Raw genomic sequence first — 22,180 nt, forward strand, 5'->3', positions numbered from 1 at the left:
TAAATGTTTTTATTACAATAACTTGCAAGGGTATCACGACATGAAATGATGTAGAACAAATAATATGGGGATTACAGCTTTTGTAAGGCATAAAAAAGGAGCACATTATACTTAGATTATAGAACCAAAATTAAAACAAAAGGACTCGGGACATTGAATATAACATTTTCTTGCCACAGACAGATTTAAGCAATTTCAGGGAGAAGCAGAAGTAGTAGTTTACATTGATTCATAAAATGTTGAAAGCAAGGGGTAGAGTCTCACCATTTACAACAATGAATACTGTATTTAGCCAGTAGGAAAACAATGTTCACAGTGTCAGTCGTTTGATTGCAGAAAAACCACACATGCCTCACCACAAGTGCAGAGTTTCAGTTTTTCTCACTGATTATATGCAGGTTGAACCTTATTTACATGATCAAGCACCACAATGCTTTCTTTAATTTTAGAAACGTAACTGTATTCTGAATATCACCAAATGAAAAAGTAACTGTACCAAAGTAAGGTTACTCAAAATTAGTATTCTGAATATGTCTTCTTGGTGCATGTATTCAGTTACTTCCCAGCAATGGCAAACAGATATAGCACAATAACTGGTTTGTGTTTACATAAATAAATGTGATAATCAAAACACAGAATTTGGTTGAATGACTGTTAAGATAGTTTTCAATATTTACCACCTTTCATGTTAAGTTTTTTTTTTTTTTTTTCTGTATTTTGAACAGGGCACCCATGAAAAAGACAGTCCAAGTGCTGTCACTGGTCTCCCTGTATAAATTAATATAAATAAAATAATAAATGTTTCATTGCCCCTTTTTGCATAATTTCCTTTTTCAAAATATGCACAAGTGTGAAGAATCAAAACTAAATCAGATTACACACATGAGATGGAACAGTTTATAACAATTCATTCATCTTACAATCATATCTCACCAGTTTTTGAGTGTGCATGTTAACAAAGCCAACGCTAGGTGGCAGCAGAGCGATTTCTGCAGTTCAAAAACGCGAAGAAGAAACAGTAACATAGCGACACTTCCGCATTGGTTTAAGCTGAAAATCGGCGGCTGGTTGTCCCTCTCTGTCATTCGATTGGACAGTGATAAAGTAATAACAAAAAGTTCTGTTTACTCATCAAGCGACTGGACGAGGATGGCGGGTGGAAAACCGTGTCGAGTTTGTAATTACACACGCCAGAAATCCATTGGTTTGGCTGTACCGTCTATAGATGAACTCAAGATAAAGGGTAAGTTTTGTTTTTTAATATGTAGCAGTAATCTTTAGGAGTTTGCTGTGTTTCAATACTTGGTTTAGGGGAGTTAGTTTCAGTTAATCAGTTTCAGTTTTTATGCATTTTGATATTATGTGTATGAGAGATCTGCATAGTCATTTCACACATGTTGAAACTTGTTGGATTACTTTCATTCCTAGAGTTCAGAAAAGGCGTTGTCCAAAGCACCTGGATCTCTATCTATTCTACTTTTCCTACAGAATATTATGCATGTATTTTATATTAAAGGTTGAATAATACAAGTTTTATATTGGGCTGTGTTTAAATCTAGGTTTTTAATTAAGTTTTGCACTTTGGGAGTTGCTTGTTCACACACACACAAAAAAGCAGAATGAAACATCAGTCATTGTAGCTTTAGTTCATGAAGTACAACAACAACATTGACACACAAACCTGTCTTTGTCTCACATACCAATGCTATGTGTAACCTGCGAAACACTCCTGTTTACACTGCACCTTTTATGTTTATCTATTAGTATTTTTTTCTATAAGTTAAGCAGATGATTATGTAGTAGTTCCATTTGTAAACTTTAACTTGTCTAAAAATGTAGAAGTTGTGTGTTTATAATAACAAGCTGCATTTTCTGTTGAAGTTTTGTCAAAATGTGGGCCCCCGGGCTTCAGCTTTTATGACGCACGTGTTTGTATCCCCAGGGAACGTAAAGAGTAAAGTAGCTTCCGTGTTCCTTTTTTTCAGGTGGGGAGTCCCTTGGTTTCAATCCGAGCTCCTCAGTCAGGGTGGTTCTTGAAGAAGATGGGACAATTGTGGAGGATCAAGCCTACTTTTTGTGTTTACCACTCAACACAAAGTTTATGCTTTTGGCTGAGAAAGAGACATGGTCACCACTTAAAAAGAGTATGTTATGTAATCTTGCTGTAAATTTCCTACAGTACAATGTAAGTGCAATCATGTATAATGATGTAATAAAGTGATGGTGTTGTTTTGCAGTGGATGGTGGCACAGCGTGGATGGCCCGGGACTCTGTGCTGATGGACGCAGATGAGGTGGATGCTGCTGTTTTTCCCTGGGTGAGTTTGGCTCAGCGGCTGAAGGAGGACATGGCAAGTGTCATTCTCATGGCAGAAGCAGATTTACAGGTACAGCAACATTATTTCTTATGAATGCCATTTGCATTCACTACATACGCAGTGCCTTTCTTTTTAAGACTACACAAAGAGCACTGAAGAGTTACTATTATAAATGCATTTCTCTCCTGTAGATGTTAATAGATGTCCCTCACACTGAGCTGGCCTCTGCTCTGGGCTATGATGAGAAAAAGACCAAGGACCTTCAGGGGACACTGCAGGGATATTTGGACAGAAAGGAGGAGGAGAGACAGTCTAAAGAGCTGCTCCAGCTTTACTTTAAAACCATCAATCAAGGGCAAGACACTGAAAATCCAGGTAATTCAATTTCATTACAACCGATACAATATTCCTGTCCAATGTTCCGTCTAATTTTTCACGAGTCTGAGCAAACACACAAACTCCCTGAGCGTCCCATGGACCACTGTGAGCGACATCAGACGTGCACACTGTGGTCATGCTGCATCGAATCCATCCAAGTTAAATGGTTTATTAAAAGAATCAAATTACCGCATTTACATTTCTGTTATAAGACTTTTAATTAAGTACTTTAGCCACTTGTACAATGAAAATGACAAAAATCTTGCTCATGATCTGTGTAGTATGTTAATGCTATTGGAAGTATAAATATTTAATTTTAACTATGGCAAAACATGAGCTTCCAACCAAACCAAGACAACTGTAAACTCCAATGTTGAAAACACACTTAACATTTTTATTATAAAGCTCTGACTTGTATTATGAGTAAAAGCCATTGTGTGAAGCTTTTGCTGTGACTGAGTGAGATTGTCCTACTGTGTCTGGGAGACAGTCCGTTAACTCTTTTTCAGTATATGACACGATCATTTGATTTTTACAACTCATAAACTAGTGACAGTCAATGACCAACACACACTGAGAGGAATCTGTATCTGCACAGCTGCTCTATTACTGTACAATTATATATCATATCAAAACACAATATATAATGTGTATTTGTATATAAAATATATTCAAAACAAGTGCTATGGGCCAAAATAAATATATATTTGCAAACCACACACTGCAAACAGTGAACAAACACACACTGTACATGATTGTACAGTGAGACAGTCATTCTGCAACAGTGGCTGAGTGCTTAGAGGTTGGAGGATCGAGTCCCGCTCGGACCAACTTCTGTCATTGTGTCCTTAGGCAAGACACTTCACCCAAGTGGTGTGTGCGTGATGATTGGTGGTGGTCGGGGGGCGCAAATCAGCATTAGCTAATGCTAATAATTACACATAATACACATTTGACCCACAATTAAGTCAATAGCAGAATAAACCACGCTTACCGATCAGGAACAGCATCCAGTCCATCAGCACATAAGGTCCTCTGCTCCTGAGTCCACCATGAGATCTTCACTCGGTTCCACGAACCGCTCCGGGTCCGAGATGCCTCTAGTTTAACTTGTACAAACATCCACAGTGTCCTCGTTCGCGTTTGTTTTGTCCGTTTCGTCATGTTTAAAACGCAAAACTGCTGCAAAACAGTGCGCAACAGTGCGCCCGAGGGCGGGCCGTCGGAACATTAAGGGGTTAAACACTTAGCGTCATTAGCGAGTCTTCTCTCCACATTGGTCACATCGGCCGTGTCCCAATTCGCCAAACTGGCCTTAGGATCACCATATGAAGTTATATTTTGTTAACCCTTTAAAGTTATGATGTAGCTACAAATGAGAAAAAAATCACCTTGAACGTTATAATTGCCTGTTGATATTCAATCTAAAAAATAAAAAGAAACGGCTGTGACGACGATATCTTGACTTTTCTTCTATTAAATAATACATCATTAAAAAATAACGTACGTAATGAACGTATCGTACGCTCAAAGCGGTACGATACAAGTGCGGTCCGTGGTGTAGACCTGTCCCACTTCAGCAAGATGGCGGCTACACTGAGGAGGGCAGATTCTCGACCGGAACCTTCAAACTACACTTTGAAGAGTACTTCGAAGGGACCCTTCAAAGGGTGCATTTGGCGAATTGGGACACGGCCTTTGGCTAAAACACTGATAGCGGCCCATGAGGACGCCTGTCAATGACGTGGATAAGCTGCGCAAATACGTATGTGAATCACATAATTGTCTGGAGCAGCTCGTCACGGTCACACTCACTGACTCACATTGAAAAATAGCGCAGAATGAATTGTTGTGTGTTTATTTTATTTTCAGTTCCGGTTCGATTTTTTTGTGCGCAGCACAGATTTTCTGTGCCGGAGCAGTGTGCAATTGCGCACGCGCGCAGCTTAGAGGGAACAGTGTTCCTGTCTACTATTTTAAAGTATAAAGTATATGCCTGCCATGTTCTGCAGTATATTTTTTGTAACTGGCTATAGGCTCTGTGCACAATAGCGCCCCTCAATCTCACTGTTACGTCACTACTTCCTGTCCAATTTTATGTTTATGAGGTTTTTGCTGAGTCACTTTAAAATTTAAAAGGAAATATTTAAATATTTAAAGATAAGACAGTGGACAGAGCTGCAGGTGGATGTTACTGACATGTTAAAAACTACGCAAATAAAATCAATACTTCACCGGACGACACTTCTGTGTTTAGAGAGATCTTTGTGTCTCAATGCTAACGCTAATGCTAATTTTGAGGGAAAATAAATATTAAAACAACATCACAAACTGAAGTATTCTACATATAAAAATAACTGGATGGTCTTAATTTTAATTTACACACTAGCAGAGAATATACCCTCTTCTTATTTTATCTTGTGAGATGTACTTCTGATATAATGCCACCAGGGGGAGCCATTGTCTCTGTATTCCAAATTGAATAGAACCTGTACTAACCTGTCCTCCTTACAGCTGAATCTAGTGCGGCAGACCTGGATGTCCCTGACGGGCTGGAGGTGGACTCAGTGTCTGGGTTCCCGACCCGGACAATCATGGTTCTGAAAGGAAAAACTAGCCCTGAAACCAGGCTCTCCACAGAAGACCTGCAGGTACTCTAGTCATTCAGGCTGTGTTCACACATGTCCTTGATTCTGGTTTGATCTGGTCCTGGTTTTATGGGTGACATTGAGGTGGTGAAATGAGGCAAAATATTGTTCCTTTCAAATTGTACAACTGATAATTGTTTCAATGACGTTACTTCTCTTGATTCACTCCAGTCTATAACTTTATTGATTAATGTTTACATTGCTCAGATTGGTGTTGTTGTCATTAATGTAATAATCAATTAAATCTAGTTTAAATGCAGATGTTTTCACATTAAAGCATGTTTTATTTCAGCTTTATAATTACCACAGCTAAATTGGCCATATTAAAGCATGAATAAAGGCTTATAACTACATTAAACAAACAGGGTTAATTCAGTTGTTGCTAAGCTTAAATTGTATAATTATAAATAACTATATTACTTTTAACCTTAAAGCAAGACTTATATCATTTATATATCATATTGCATTATATTATATCATTCAATAAAGAATGACTCAAGCTTAGGAGCAACTTAATGAATACCCTATGATAATTATAAAGAGTTAACCATCTTTCTTCCTGTTTTAGCTGGTGGTGAGCCGAGGAGTGGAAGCCATGGAGCAGATTTTGGGCTGGGACACAACCAGGACGTCATCTCTGCTGGAGGCCTGTGAGACAGAGCTGAAGAAGAGACTTGAACAGATCAAGGCAGTCCAATTTCTCAGGACTAACTCTCAAATTGACAGCAACCCAACATAAAACAACAGAAGCACAGGACACAGCAGCCCAGGACAACCGATAGAGGAACGCCTACACCTGAGAAAAGACTGATTAAAGTTTATATTACTGCCTCAGGGTTGAAGGAATGGGCTGTTACTTATAATTTCTGTGAGTTACGAATGTTAATATTATGTTTATACCACTTTTTTAGCTGGTTTAGTCACTTGGAACTGGGTGATTAGGTGCCAAAAACGAATTACCACTTTGGAAACTTTTCATATTGTCTTTGTTATGCAACGATCATGTGCCATAAGTTTTTTGAACATATATTTTTATTAAGAAATATACCTTTGAAACTATACTGTTTTTTTGCTACCTATTAGGACCAAAGTATGTAACTGACTTAAGAAAATTACTTTCAACTTGAACTCTTTATGTTTACTCTTCAGGTTTTGTTTAAGAAGAAAGTATATTTTGTTTTCCTGAGAGGGTTTTAATGTATTTTTTAGGATGCAATAATGAGGGAAATCAGCCAAACTTTTGATAATCTATTTGATAAGTTGAATTAATGGTCTAACTTTGTATTTGTTTTGATTGGACTGCATCCTAAGGGTCAAACCACGGTACAGTTAATCATTGTAGTACCCCAGATCTTGCACTACTTTTAAATTGCATTTTCCATGTTTATTTTCTCCAGCTTCATAAATATGACGTAGTTACATTTGGTACATCATGTTGAATGGAGTTGTTTCACTGGAGAACTTGTCTGTGGTTGACGTAGGGGTAATATTACTATGTACATACAAAAGTTGCACTAAAGCAGTATTTCTGGATGAATGCTCCTATAATCATGTACCATTGTAGAAGTTCTGCGTCTATTGGCTGTAAGATGCGGGGAAAATGAGTCATAGGTCACGTCTGCTGTCAACACGGGCATCTCCTCATAAAATAATGCAAATCCCACTGTTTTGATTTAAAAACGATTATCCAGCAGCTGTGTTTGTGCCACCAAAGTCTTGTAGTTGAATATTAGATACAAGAAGCGTTTATTGCTTGACTCTCTTCTTATTTTTCATATTTTCGAAGTGACAGTGCCGAGACGACGCTGACAAAACATCACAAAACTGAAACGCCAAATAAAATAAAGTAATACAAGAAATCTCAATGGTAACTGTCGAACTTTTACAACAAAAATCCTATCTTTTTTTTGTTTTGTTTTCCCCAGAAAGGCAGTTAAAACAGGAAGTAGTTGTGTCCATATTAAGTTGTGTTATTAATAAGGGGGAGATAATCAAATGTGTCGTAGTTGAAGTCAAACTGTGCGTTCGTTTTAATCACATTTAGTGTTCAGTATGACGAAATAAGCTACTAAAACCGATTTTTTTAACTGTCATCCTTCCCTTATGTTTGATGTTTCACTGATGATTACTTCATTCATTCATACTCCAGGCCTATTTGCTGCATGCTGCTGCCAAGTATCTCCCAACAGTTGTCTAATAGGAGTCATGGTGTGCGTAATTCCTGTGAAATTGGCCCCGACCAGGCACAACACAAGGACTAAGTGAGCATTCGACAGCACTGATCCCCGCCACACTGGGATTACATTAGGAGTTAACCGACTTCAGCTCCAGTAAGAACAGTTTCACCTTGGCTTTGTAAGAAATCCCTGCCCTAAGGAGCCTGTGGACATTTCATGCTGCAGACCTTATTTCTTGCGGTTTGATGATTTTTCAGAAAACAGAGTAGACCTTTAGCCGCTGGGATCCAAATGCCAAACCAGTGCATGGGTCAGTGGGTTTGATTTACCAGCAGTAACCACATAGTTTATTATTGCACTTTTAAAATTATAACCTTAAAATCCAATTAAAAAGGGCTGGGTGATAAGGTAATAGAGGCTGAATTTGATGTAAACCATGCGCTAAACTACTTAAATATGCTCCTAATTGGTCAGGCTTCTTCATGCTCCGACCGAGTGACAGGTGAATTGAACCCCACACATGAAGCGTAACCTTAGACGGAGCAAATACTTACAGTTACCTCCATGTACATGACTCATAATGACACTGAATTGCACGCTCTTCAAAAACCATGAGCTATATTTCCTTTTAGCGTAATTACCCACCCCTTTAATTAAATAGGTCTTAGGGGCAGATCCATTTTGATAGATTTCATATTGATCAAAATTGTAATAATGTGTCACTGTGCTCATTTAACACCTACGGCAGTTTTAGTCCTGAGAAAACGTCTGTGTAATCGCTCAGTCATCCAGGTATGATCCACAGTAAAAGAAAAAGTCTGTGAACTGGATAAAAATGTAGAAGTGAAGACGTTTCGCTGCTATTTCTTCAGTTCTGATCAGATTGATGGAGATATAAAGCAGTGTCCTTCAATAATCTGACCAGAACTGAAAGAAGTGGCTTGGATGAGAAGCGAAATGTCTTGTCCGTTTCTGTTCTGTTGCATGAAGAACAGACGAAGAGGTGTTTTATAAACCTCCCAGACATTTCCTAGACATTTTTTCTTCATCTCTGTTGGATTTTAATGTGTTCCGGTTGGCGACAGTGGGCTTAAATTTACATTATATCGGGTCCTTGCACCGGTGTAAACACATAGCTGCCCTCACCTCTGCCCGACTCAAAAACAAACGTAGCAGCAGCAGATATTTTGCTACTATAGATAAGTATACAACAAATGCTCCAAACACCAAAACCCTGTGTCCAATAAAACTTGCTATATTATATTATTTTCTATATAAATGTATGGGCTCTTGGGGGCTCTCTGCTTGCTTCGGGGCCCTAAGCAGCTGCCTAGTCTGCTTATAGTCTGGACCGGCCCTGTGGTCACTGCTGCATGGGAAACAGAAAAGTAAGGATTGTATTATATTTGTATATTGTCCACAACTCCTATATTTTTTTGTCCAGCAGAATTTGACTATAGTCCTGAGAAAAGCTTGTTTTTCACACTTCTTCATCACTGAATAACTGGACATGTAATCCCCGGTGAAGGATTCCAATATGAAGCGATTGACAACTGTGACGCTGTCAGACAACCGCCAGGGATCGGTCCTGTCACGTGCATGTCTTTGGATGGATTACATAAGACGGCGAATACATATAGAGCCAACATTAGGGGAGAGCGTGAGTCAGACAGCCCCAAAAATACTAAAACAGGTTGAGCTGAGTCACATACACTATTTTACACCACAGCTCTACATTAAAAGCAGCATCCACCTCAATGCAGAGAGACTTAACTTAATAGATTCTTCAACATGATTTATTTATTTTAATTAGGACGGTGCATATTAATCAACATGTCAACAAACAGCGTCAATGTAAATATGCCGGAATTAGCATAATAGCGAGTTTACATCCGTTGTCCTAAGGCAGGTCAGAAACAGAACATTTAGAGAAACACACAGACAAGACAAAAGTGCACATAGACATGACGACAAGTGAACCACAATAGACCATTCTCTGAGTTTAAGAGGCCCCAAGAAGAAAATAATCTACCTGTGTGAGCATGTTTGATTATTTTTCAACCAATGTTTCAGAGTGTTCTTGAAGGTTCAATGTGTTCCATGACTGTGATCCTCTGATAGACGTCACCATTTGGCCAAATTTGGTCCTGCGTCTCTGTACGTTACAGTCTCCTCTGGTCAATGCTCTCGTGTTCACTCGGTCAGTAGTTTTTTTACTTATAAAATCCATTAATGGTGGAGGAGCAAGTCCATTTAAAACTCTAAAAATAAGGCAAGCATCCATAAATACCTGATAACTTTCAAGATCCAAAATATTATGCTTACTTAAGATATTACAATAGTGATACTGTAGAGCAGGGGTGTCAAACTCATTTTCTCTGAGGGCCAGATTTAACAGTAAGATAAATGTCACTACGTTTTAATCTTGTTAATTAACCGTTTCTACATTTATTGCTTATTCTAGTTATAAATATCCCATATGAATTTGTATAGGTATGAAAAAATGGCTGTTTAACTGTGTATCTAATGATAAACTGACATTTTAAGACAGTGAGACCTTCTAATTTACTTTGTCGCGGGCCACATAAAATGACATGGCGGGCCGCATTTGGCCCACAGGCCTTGAGTTTGACACGTGCTGTAGAGGCTTTTTGTCCAGTGTTTTCAATGTTTTTTTGAAGAGGGACTTTAGGGGCTTCAGGTTGGCCTCTGACGTATGAGACCATGTGGTATAGCAGTAAGATATGTGACTGAATATCATGATCACCAGTTGTGCTACGTGGACATGTGCCTTGCAGGAGTAACACACACCCTGGAAGAATCAACCTGAGAGAATTTCCATCGTTTATCCAAGTAGACAGAGACAGCGTGCTCTCCTGCCCCTCTCGAGCGCCACAGATGGAGGAAGTGTTAGTGAGTGCGTTCAAAAGTGCCCAACAAGAGGCAATTTGACAGACCTGAAGAAGCCCGTAATGACTGTTTGGAAACAGAAGAACAGCTAAAGAGTGTCTGAATGAGATGAATAATGCATCAGGGTTAAACGTCTTCCCTGCATGGAGAAATGAGCTGAGAGACTTCTATGTTACGCTATGTATGCATCGTTTTAACCTGGCATATGGTGTGTCAGATATAATGAGACTCATACAATATTTATCACACAGGCTACGCACAAATTTGATATTGGTATTTATAGGCCTAGTCATAAAGTTGTGTTTTAATTAGTCCTTCAATTATTTATTCTGTAATCGTAAACATCTGATTAAACTAGTTAGATTAAAACAAAAGTGCACATGTCTTAATAAAAGAGTGACAAAATAAAACGTAACTAAAACAAGACCAAAATAACTTTAAAGCAGAACTTAAAGGGCCTATTTTATAATATGTTGTTTCATTCGCACAATGTTTTACACACAAACCCTGTATATTAAAGCTGTGTTCTTCTCTCAAACTGGAAAAAAAACACTCTGTTCCACCTTGTGATGTCATCATGTGGTAATACAGGAAGTGCTCCACTGTGTTTTTAAACCCCATGCACTTTCACAAGAATCATTTGGATGATTTCAGCCCTGGAATCACTAATCTCTACTGAACTTAAAGTAAAAGGAGCTGTTAAGTTGAAAAAAATGCCCCTTCATGACATCACAAGGTGGAACAAAGCATTTTGAGCTTTGGAGATTTAGACAGACTAATACAATTCAGTTCAATTTATTTTTGTAAAGCCCAAAATCACAACAGCAGTCGCGTCTTAGAACTGAACATGAGAAATGATTTAACCAACAGAAAGTTAGAAAATCAACAATGAAAGAGAAACAGACGAGCAAATTAATCAACAGAAAATGAGCAAATGGAGAACTGTCCCAGAACATCCCTTGTCCTTAGACCCTCCTCCTGCAGGAACCACTGTCCCCGAGCGCCCCCTGTCCTTAGACCCTCCTTTTCGGCAAAAAAACACAAAAAAACCCAGTGGGAAAAAGAGAAACCTCGAGGAGAACCACAGTAATAAACCAGGATTAGGTGCGAATGAAACAAAACACAACTCTGGGTATGTTTTTTGCTGAAGTAACACCATTCTAACATGGCTTAAAGCTCACAAGAGTCAATTCTGTGTAATATAGGACCTTTTAGAAGCAAATCATGAGATGCCTTTTATTTTACTTTATGAAAATAGTCGATTTCTGATGGAGAACTTGTGTTGTTGCGATACTGTCCTGCAAAACCTCACCTTGGGGCAGTTTAACAAAGAAGTGTCACCTATTCCGTAACCTTTTCCAATAACACCAACAGGTTCAGATTGTAAGAAAGTGAGTCTCTTGAGGGTGCCAGGAAGGTAAAATCCTGAGAGAGGGTCTAGTGTAGTAATAAAAAAACACATGAACTTCACAAAAAAAGAAAAAAAAGAAAGATCAATCTAGCCAAGATGTCAAACTTGCCATTAATTTAACCGCTGTCAACAGTCCATCTCATACAGACACGTTTTTAACCACAGGGGATGGTCCATTTTTGTAGTTTTATTGAATGAATAATGAAAAATAGCCATACGTTTAACTCTCCCATCAGCTGTCTCCCGTTACACTCGACATCGATCAAACTTTGACACTACTATACTTCATCTTCCAGCCTTTGTTTCTCCCAGTGCTGTCCGATCTGAAAGCCACACGGACTTGGTAACTTCCCGTATCGATGTTATTCGGAGGTACAGATCCACAGAAAGGCCCGTACTCTTGTCCGGCAGTAGAAATCTTTCAAACAGGGAGACACATTCAGTCACTACACTCTCGCCTGATTGATGCCTGCCTAAAAAAACGTACATATGCATAGCCCCACCTGTCTAAGCAGTTTGTCTCCGCTGTGGGACAGATCGGCGATAGTCCTCCCACACATAAGCATGAGGTGGAATATATTGAGGTGCATGACTTACTCGGAGCAGGTCGTAGGGACAGGGGACTTCCGGGTGGCTCTCTATATCAAACGGTGCAGCGAAGGCCAGCAGGATTCGGTAGCCCTCCGGTAAACTGATGGTGTGGTTACACTGGGTCATGGGAGGGTACGGGTTTGGGTATCCAGGACTGGTCAGGACGCCAGAGAGGTCGGTCCAGAGTTGGCTCTTACATGGCACTACAGGGAGATAATCTGTTTTAAAAATTTGGATATTGATGTAGATGTTTAGTACTTTTGTTCTTCTGTGTAACCAAAGAGTAGCGTACTTGTAAATACACTGCCTGGCCAAAAAAAAAAGAAGTCGCCGCTTGGATTTAACTAAGCAAATATGTTGGTGTTGCTGCAGTTGGTCCGGTCTAGGTTCAGCAGAATGAGGTCAGCTGACACCTGAATATACTGAATGACCAGGTTATTCCATCAGTGGATTTTTTCTTCCCTGATGACACGGGCGTATTCCAAGATGAAAATGCCAGGATTTATCGGGCTCAAATTGTGAAAGAGTGGATCAGGGAGGATGAATACAGAGAGAGACAGAAAGAGAGGGAGGAGAAGGGAGAGAAAGGGAGGCTGAGAGGGAGAGAGAAGGAGAGAGAGAGAGAGAGAGAGAGAGAGACAGAAAGAGAGAGAGGGAGAGAGAGAGAGAGAGAAAACAGTGGCAGGGAGAGAGATGCACAGAGAGAGAAAGAGAGAAAGCACAGAGAGGGAGAGAAACAGAGGCAGAGAGAGATACACAGAGAGAGAGACAGAGAGAGAAAGAGAAAGCAGAGAGAGAGAGAGAGAAATAGAAGCAGAGAGGGAGGCAGAGCGAGAAAGAGAAGCAGAGAGAGAGATGCACAGAGTGAAAGAGAGAGAGACAGAGAGAGAGGGGGAGGGAGAGAAAGGGAGGCTGAGAGGGAGAGGGGAGAGAGAAAGAGAAGCAGAGAGAGGGAGAGAGAGAAAGCAGAGAGAGAGGGAGAAACAGAGATGCACTGAGAGAGAGAGAGAGAGAGAGAGAGAGAGAGAGAGAGAGAGAGAGGGCAGATGGAGGGAGAGAGAAATAGAAGCAGAGAGGGAGGCAGAGTGAGAAAGAGAAGCAGAGAGAGACACAGAGAGAGAGATGCACAGAGTGAAAGAGAGAGGAAGAGGGTGAGAGGGAGAGAGAGAAAGAGAAGCAGAGAGAGAGAGACAGAGAGAGAGATGCACAGAAAGAGAGAGGAAGAGTGAGAGAGAGAGGGAGGCAGAGAAAGAGAAGCAGAGAGAGGGAGAAGCAGAAAGAGAGAGACAGAGACATCATTTTCACATATGGATTGTCCACCACAGAGTCCAGACCTTAACCCCATTGAGAATCTTTGGGATGAGCTGGAGAAGCTTTGTGCAGCGTCAGACTCGACCAGCATCAATGCAACACTTTGGTGGAAAATTAAAGCAACACTGGATGGAAATAAATCTTATGACATTGCAGAACAACTGAATATTAGACTGTGTGACCTCTTTTACATTGTACATCTCTGTATAAACACATTGAAAACATCTCAGTTCTGTGTTAAAACTACCGTCTGTAAGTTGATTTGATGTTTTTACTAGTCTGTCAGGCCAAAGCTGGCACACTATCAGACAGCAGTAATGTAGACAGCATCTAGTGGTGATATATGAGAATACAACAAGGGCAGCAAATATAATTACACATAGCTTTTTACACATACAGTTTTGCCTTTGGTGTTGCTGTTTCTTCCATTCATGCTGTGTGCAAGTATTAATGAAGTTTAACAATGAAAGGCAACTTTTTTTATGCTGATTTAGACATTTCCCATAAATGATGACCTTCATTTAGCTGGTGTTATTGCATCGGCATGTGCGCAGATGTGGCACCCGACCATACAAATGAGCCGCGCACAGGGGCACAGTCAATGCCATTCGTATTATTAGTGAAATCTAGAGGCAGATAATCATTTTTGCCTATTCATTGCATGATTTGTTTTGTCAGTGTTTTTTTTATTTTTCCTCTGGCACAGAATAATAATGTGCAAAACATCAAGAGGTAATTGTGATTAATTACCCAGTGCCAGTGGACTATTAGCACTGTGCACAGGTTTCAATTTTTAATGCCTTTTTAAAGTCACTTTTCCCACAGGATTCCACAGTAATTAACCTTGCCTCTGCACCAACTGGCAAAGATCAGCTACTGAAAATAGTTAGCACAAGCCAGCTGTGATCAAGTGAAAACCAGCCACGAGCGCTAACAAGAAGAGGGCCGATCAATGGCTACTTTTACCATTTTCGATTTAGAAATGAGTTAAACAGGATGGAACAGACATCTTTCTTTGCTTTGTCGGACCAAATGTATTTAAAAACTGTTTGGCATGTCCCTGATCTATCAACAGTTTCCTTCTCGGCAAGGAAAAGTAACGAAAAACCAAGTGGGAAAAAGATAAACGTCAAAGTGAAAGAGAGATCCAGTGCTATGAATATGCAGCTGTAGATGTGTCCAGGACTGACACCAATTTGCAGATAGAGCAGTTAGTGGCCAGATATCTGAATAAATAACATTGTAGTCTTGTTTTTCAAGGGATGGAAGATAGAAAACAACATCTCCATGGCGACAAGAAAGTACCCCCAACCAGAAAAGTTGCATAGGAGGTCTACACCTTTTCGTTTTTTGCAGAAGCAGATGAACGCCATTGTAGCAGTTAAGAGAAAAGGTATTTGTCTGTTGTGTTTTGCCTTGAGAACACATTTTGAATACTTCTTTGACTTCTGACCCTAACGCAGACCAAAAAACGATCCATAGCCTATTTTCATTGCAGCAGGTGACACTTCCCGCAAATGGACACAGTATTGAAAATGGCTTTAGAGCCCTGTGTATTTGACCTCACAGTAATAGCACGGATTCTGAGAAATAGTTACATTACAAAATCCACTACTATTAGAGAGATCAATATTTGGTCAAACAGCTTTGCGTCGAGGTCCTGCCCCCTTTCCCGGTTGATTCGGATTGAACCACAGATAAACATCCCCCTTTTGAGTCGGTTACCTGTGCACGATCTGTTGTTGTCATGGAGAAAGTATCCCTGTCGACAAGTGCAGTAATATCCCCCGATGTAATTGTGGCAGAAATGATCGCACAAACGCTCTCCGTCCACCTTCAAGACGCACTCGTTGATGTCTACAAAACGTCATGAATATAAATGTGGTTACTTTTTAGCGGAATAACATCGGAATTCCACATTTGACACGTTTTAGCAAGAGAACAACCAAATAAAGTGAAGATATAGTCATTTGTCAGTAGTGTTAGTAGTAGTTTTACTGCGGCAGTCAAAGCCAATGTTCCCCAGACTCACTTACTCAATTAAAACCAGATTCACGCTGCTTTGTAAGAGCTATTTAGGGATCTCTTCAACAATTAGAACTGGTTTTAATGGATTCTTGTGTGTTTTAATCCAGTCACAACGAGTCAAAGCTGCCAGTTCGCTCTATCTCTTCGCAAATTACCTCTGGAACGGCATCTGACATCATTTCATCTGCGGAATAAAGCCTAAAGATAAAGAAAAGGCTGTCTGAAAAACAACTGCGTAAGAAGAAACTCTCAGGAGGGCGCATGAACTTTGGAAACTTTGGGGAATGGAGGTTTTTCCCCGCAAAGTTCCAGATGACTTTTGGCTATTAACCCAGTATGATGTCTTTGTATATGTTACGCTTTAATCTCACGACAGATTAGTTTAACACACCGTGACCGCAAACATCTGTCGGCGATTGCAACATTCGCATTGACTTTTCCCAGCTCGAAAGAAAGGATAGTTGGTTTTAAATTGTTCCCATCATTCTGACACCCCCAAGGATAAGTGTCGTCACCTTCTGCAGCGTAGAAAGCCCGGAACCCCGTGAATCGGCCCTCGTTGGAGAAGTCGCTCCTGAAGACCACCGACAGGAAGTTTGAGGCCGATAGGATGACGGCGTTCCTGGGGCTGCCCTCGTAGTTCTTCTTCTCCTCTCCACAAAACCGCAACGTTTCACTGCCCTCTGCGAAAACCTGCACTGACAGGGTCCAAGATCACAGCAAATTATCAAACCAATTCAGGTGGTCAAAGTACTGCATGTCAGTACTTGAATAAAAGTACAAATACAACTGGTCAAAAATGATTCGAAGTACTTGTTACATGCAATTATAACTTGTAAATGTCTTGGTATGTCACTCCTGTACATGACTGGTCACCATGTTTGTCTGTCTTGCATTAAATAAATAAATAAATAAAAAATAAATAAATAAATTAAAAATAAATAAATAAATTTTAAAAAGAAAAAAAAGTAAAAATAGATTAAATTACTATTACTTACTAGCTGATGTATTTGCTATATTTTGTAAGTATTTCAAGGTCCTATATTACGCACATTTTATTCTTCTGAGCTTTAAAGTCTCCAAAGCTCATAATGCTCTGTTCCACCTTGTGATGTCATGAAGTGGTAGTAGTTTTCAAGTGAACAGCTACTTTTTATACCTTTAATTCAGCAGAGATTAGAAATTCCAGATCTGAAATTATCCCAGTGATTCTAATGAAGGTGTATGGAGTTTAAAAACACAGTGGAGCACTTCCTGTATTACGACATGACATCATAAGGTGGAACAGAGTGTTTTTTCAGTTTGAGAGAAGAGCTCAGCCTAAATATGTAGGATTTGTGTGTAAAACATGTGTGAATGAAACAAAACACAACTCCGGGTCTGTTTGTAACTCTATAACGCAGATAAAAAATAAAAAATAGTGTAATATGACCATTTATGTATTGTAGGATAACTTTTCAGCATCAAAATAATAAAATACAGTTTCTTCTAAAAACAAAATGCAAATTGTGTCGTCATTTTAAGTTTACTCTGTGTAGTAGGTATACATATTCTGAAAGATTAGAAGGACAAGAGACTTACTTGGTTTGATAAGGATTTAGAAAAAAAGTTAGCCTATGTCTTTTATATTTACTATCTCCAAGCAAGAATAAGCCAGCTCAAAGCGGTTTAGAACCACAGACCCCAAAAATAGATTAAAGCCAAGTCATAACAAACTGACTTATTAGTGACATTTCACCCACATCCTGCACAGGGGGGAAAACTTTGTGACTTTGAGACTGTTACAGCACATCTACACTTCAAGTTTGTAAGTGAGCAGCATGGGGCTTTAAATGGGACCAACAAAACACAGAAAACACCTCCACATATTAAGAAACTTTGAGACATTTTAGTGCAGTGGAATCTGAGTAATCCAGTCCCTCGGTCGTCCAGGGACTGAGGGACTGAGTCCATGGCAAAAAGAAAAAGGGTCTAGAACTGAAGAAGCAGCTTGGATGAGCAACAAAACATCTTCACTCAAATAACTTTTTGTCCAGTTGATAGATTTTTGTTTTGCTATGGATCGTACCTGCATGACTGAGGGATTACACAGAAGAACTTTGGGCAAACCAGCCTCAAACCAGAAGTAAAGAAGCAATGTTTTCACTCAATTCAACTCTGACAACTGGACAAAAAGTTATTTAAGTATCAAGTTAAATGCAGATCCCCAAAAAGTACATTTACTTCGATACTAACATCTTCTGGTCAGCAATGTAACACATACAATACAAGCAGACCCATGAACAGAAATTTGAAGGGCAAAGAACCTCATATGGGCCCCCCTCTAATATAAATGTAAGAGGGTCCGTGTGATTCTGCGCCTCTAAGACCCTGGGACCTAAGACAACAGACCCCTTTGTCCCCCCTTTGTCAACTCCCCTGGATACACGTGTAGTTTGTACCTGGACATAATCGTATTCACACTGGTCTGAAGGCTCCAAACTGAAGTGGGTGAAGTACAGTTTGACCCTGTGTCCCGATGGACCGCTGATGTTCCACACTTGGATCTGGTCATCGGGGTACGGCTGAGGGAAGCCCGGAGAGCTGAAGCTGCCGTATAAACCAGTCAACTCCACGCTCACACACACATGAAGAGCAGAGAACAGGGCAAAGGCACAGCGCCCCCTGACAAAACGAGGTGAGATCACAGTTGCTTTGAGCATTGTCGCACTTTAAATTGCTTCTTTAATGCTTACCTGGTCATGGTGGATTGTGTTGTCCGTGTGTTAGGAGAGAGAGCAGGCGGACCGATCAAAAGGTGAATGAACCGGGTCTTAGTCCAGAAAACATTTAAGCAAACAAAGATAAAAAAGAGTCAATTTCCTCCATAGTAACAAAAAACTAGCACGCAAACTCTACTATTTATGGGCTTTGCAAACACATGTTGGACCCCATGTTTTACTGTCACTAGATTTGTAGTTTATCAATTAACCAATCCACTGAAATGTTACAACACTAAAATTTCAAACTGGATTTCAATGCAGGTTCTATTCTTGAGATCGATTTCAGTGCCACAATACCACAATGTTCATCCGCTGAATCGAAGGTTTGTGGTCAGGGCCGGAGCAGCCTATAAGCTTAGCGCCCCGTCCAGCAGAGGGCCCCCAAGAGCGCATACATTTACATTGAAAATAATAAAATATATCAAGTTTTATTGGACACAGGGGTTGTGTGTTTGGAGCAGTATAAATATCCCTCTCAAACGATTGTATTTGTTTTATATCTATAATAGTAGTAGCCTAGAGCCTAGACCCCCCTTATATGTTTGTGTTCTGTTCTTGTGACTATAGTAGTTGTGACACTTTAGATGTTTTCAGTCTGATGTTGGTCAGATAAACACAAATACAACTGGTCAAAGTGATGAGAGCAGAGTCAGAATGTGTCAAATGTGAATCACCAATAGTTGAGCCAAGATATATCCGCTGCAGGGGGCCCCAGAGACAAATTCAGCTTAGGGCCCCCTGAAAACTAGAACCGGCCCTGCTCACAAGAGTCACTTTGTGTAATATAGCACCTTTAATACAGTGGGAATCATTGCATTGGTTGATTTGTTGTTGTCTGTTCTCATCCTAGATATAATAATTAGGTGAAAAAAACATCTTTGTGGGTAAGAGAGGCTGGCCTTTTTGTTTAATTGTTCAAATCCACTGCCCCACAGGCTCGCAATCTGATTCTAGCTCCCACAGATGAATGCTATTGTTGTGTCCCTGGGTACAAGACACTCACGAGATCTTGCCCCCAGTGTTTGCGTACACTGGTGTATGAACGTGTGTGAATGTCTCTGTGAATAGGTAAGTGGTTTCTTTATGTAAAACGCTTTGAGTGCCTTGAAGGTGGAAAAGTGCTATATAAAAGTGTGACCATTTACCATTATGACCATTTACAAGGATAATAACGGTCTTGTAATACAGTATATAATGTCATTTTTAACACAAGATAATAGTACTTTGTGTAAAATAATCCAATGGTCTTATACTACCATGCTCAAATACTCAGGATAGGTCCAATTTAGTCGATTTTATCATTTGTTTTTCAGTACCAATACACACTCGAATTAGTATTTAAATGCTAGTTATAGTATCTAAGCATCAACCTTTTGGACAAGCATATTTCAAAGTACATTACCACCATGGACAATACCATCAACATGAGGTGACAATCTGAAAAATACACTGAAGGTTCATGATAGTTGGCTCGTCTTCCTCTAAGAATCCATTGCAATCTTCAGTTAGACCGAAGAAGATGAACGAACAAACTAATGCGTTTTTACAGCTCCCCTGTGCAGTGCAAGTAAACTAAACATCTACCTCATTAATAAACATAGCCAAGATTAAACCTACTACAAAACTTCCCCTTTGTTAACTTTGAGGATAGACCCTGTTAAATGAGATTGTATTCACAGCATGTTGTCACACACTGGAGTAGCTGGGGAACTTTTTTGTTTTTATGTGGGTAGAGACAGTGATGTTGATCAATCCCGACTTGAGCGGCTAATTATTTCAGGCCCTGCGCTCTTGATGGCCCACGCTAGCCTTACGAAACAAAAAGGCCAGCCTCGCTTACCCACAAAGATGTTTTTTCACCTGATTATTATATCTAGGATGAGAACAGCCAACAACAAATCAACCAATGCAATGATTCCCACTGTATTAAAGGTCCTATATTGCACAAAATGACTAGAATGAGCTAGTTTTTAGGGGGCCCTAAGCTGAATTTGCCTCTGGGGCCCCCCGCAGCAGATATATCCTGGTTCAGCTGTTGGTGATTCACATTTGAAGACATTATGACTCTGCTCTCATCATCTTGACCAGTTGTATTTGTGTTTATCTGACCAACATCAGACTGAAAACATCCAGAATGTCACAACTACCACAGTCAGAAGAACAGAACACAAACATATAAGGGAGGAGCAAGAATTCTAGACAAGTTTCTGATGGTTTTTAATGTGTTCCAGTTGGCTACAGTGGGTTTACATTTACATTATAAAGGGTCCTTGCTCCGGTGTAAACACAGAGCTGCCCTCACCTCCGCCCGACTCAAAAACAAATGTAGCAGCAGATATTTTGCTACTTTAAATATAAAACAAATGTGATTGTTTGAGAGGGATATTTTAGCCCTGTTTCCAATAAAACTTAATATATTATTTTCAATATAATTGTATGGGCTCTAGGGGGCCCTCTGGTGACCTAAGCGTTAGTCTGCTTATAGTCTTGGCCGGGCCTGCTTGTGAGATTTAAGTCATGTCATAATGCTGTTACCTTCTCAAAAACAGACCTGGAGTTGTGTTTTGTTTCAGTTACACGTGTTTGGGTAATCCTTTATTATTAGTCTGTACATCTCCAAAGCTCAAAATGCTCCGTTCCACCCTGTGATGTCATGAAGCGCTAGTTTTCAAGTTAACAGCTCCTTTTACCTTTAGTTCAATAGAGATTGGAAATTCCAGGGCTAAAATCATCCAAATGATTCTAGTGAAGTGGTACGGAGTTTAAAAACACAGTGGTGCACTTCCTGTATGACCACATGATGACATCACAAGGTGTTTTCCGTTGGATAGAAAAAAAAAATCAGCCTAAATTTGCAGGTTTTGTGTGTTGAACTTGTGTGAATGAAACAAAACACAACTCCAGGTGTGTTTGGGACAGGGAAACAACATTATAACATCGATCAGAAAATGAGCCCTTTAAATTCAGTAAAGTTAATTATTATTGTTATTATTATTATTGGGCCTTTACTGTAAACACCTGGGCAGTGCTAAGTGCTCAAGGTGAGACCATGTTGTGAAAGGTCTTTTGAATAACGCTTTGTTTTGATAGGGACTGGACCATAGAAAACTGACCGGTGGTATGATTAGTAAGCTCATAATAACCGGGACCATTTCCGCCAAACAAAGCCCTAATGGTTTGGATTTGAACGGGATTATAGTAATTATCCGCATATAGATCTATGTTGATTTCCCCTTGCAAATAACCTCTAATGGCCCAGTTTAAATGGCGTTGTATTCGAGTTCAGCTGATTGTGAAGCCAAATAATGAAACGGTGATGTTGAATGTGTTTTTTCATCTGTTTTATGTAACGGCAGGAGTGATGTGTCTGGTAACAGTCCTTTAGCAATAAAATAAATAGATAAATACAAATAAAAATATGCAAAACTGTTATTCTGAAGCCTTGTTGTAGGAAAAAAAATCACTATTATTCAAATATTTTAAAAAACAAAACTCTTTATTTTAACTTTAATCTAGAAAAATTGGAAGGTGCCACTCTACCTGCATGTCTATGGAGTCTATGCTGGCTAATGAAGACCTTGTGTACGCGTTGGAGCAAATGTTATTGATTAAATTAACTATAATCAATCCCTGGGTCTCAGATGACA

The 22,180-nt window shown here is 39.7% G+C and overlaps 2 protein-coding genes across 2 annotated transcripts; one reads left to right on the plus strand and one right to left on the minus strand.

The window, feature by feature from the left end:
- Nucleotides 1–1,031: 1,031 nt before the first annotated feature.
- dffa (DNA fragmentation factor, alpha polypeptide) lies at nucleotides 1,032–7,178 on the plus strand. Its single transcript, XM_033969418.2, has 6 exons — nucleotides 1,032–1,243; nucleotides 1,986–2,144; nucleotides 2,238–2,386; nucleotides 2,509–2,692; nucleotides 5,210–5,346; nucleotides 5,912–7,178. The coding sequence occupies exons 1-6, from the start codon at nucleotides 1,150–1,152 to the stop codon at nucleotides 6,080–6,082; spliced, it is 894 nt and encodes a 297-aa protein (XP_033825309.1). The 5' UTR covers nucleotides 1,032–1,149; the 3' UTR covers nucleotides 6,083–7,178.
- A 3,182-nt stretch (nucleotides 7,179–10,360) lies between these two features.
- On the minus strand, nucleotides 10,361–18,528 carry masp2 (MBL associated serine protease 2). Its single transcript, XM_033969417.2, has 6 exons — nucleotides 18,507–18,528; nucleotides 18,213–18,435; nucleotides 16,287–16,464; nucleotides 15,469–15,600; nucleotides 12,439–12,635; nucleotides 10,361–12,259 (listed from the first exon to the last, which is right to left on the minus strand). The coding sequence occupies exons 1-6, from the start codon at nucleotides 18,512–18,514 to the stop codon at nucleotides 12,104–12,106; spliced, it is 894 nt and encodes a 297-aa protein (XP_033825308.1). The 5' UTR covers nucleotides 18,515–18,528; the 3' UTR covers nucleotides 10,361–12,103.
- Nucleotides 18,529–22,180: the final 3,652 nt, after the last annotated feature.

The sequence above is a fragment of the Periophthalmus magnuspinnatus genome, chromosome 7 (genome assembly GCF_009829125.3).
Source record: "Periophthalmus magnuspinnatus isolate fPerMag1 chromosome 7, fPerMag1.2.pri, whole genome shotgun sequence".
In the NCBI taxonomy this organism is placed as follows: domain Eukaryota; kingdom Metazoa; phylum Chordata; class Actinopteri; order Gobiiformes; family Gobiidae; genus Periophthalmus; species Periophthalmus magnuspinnatus.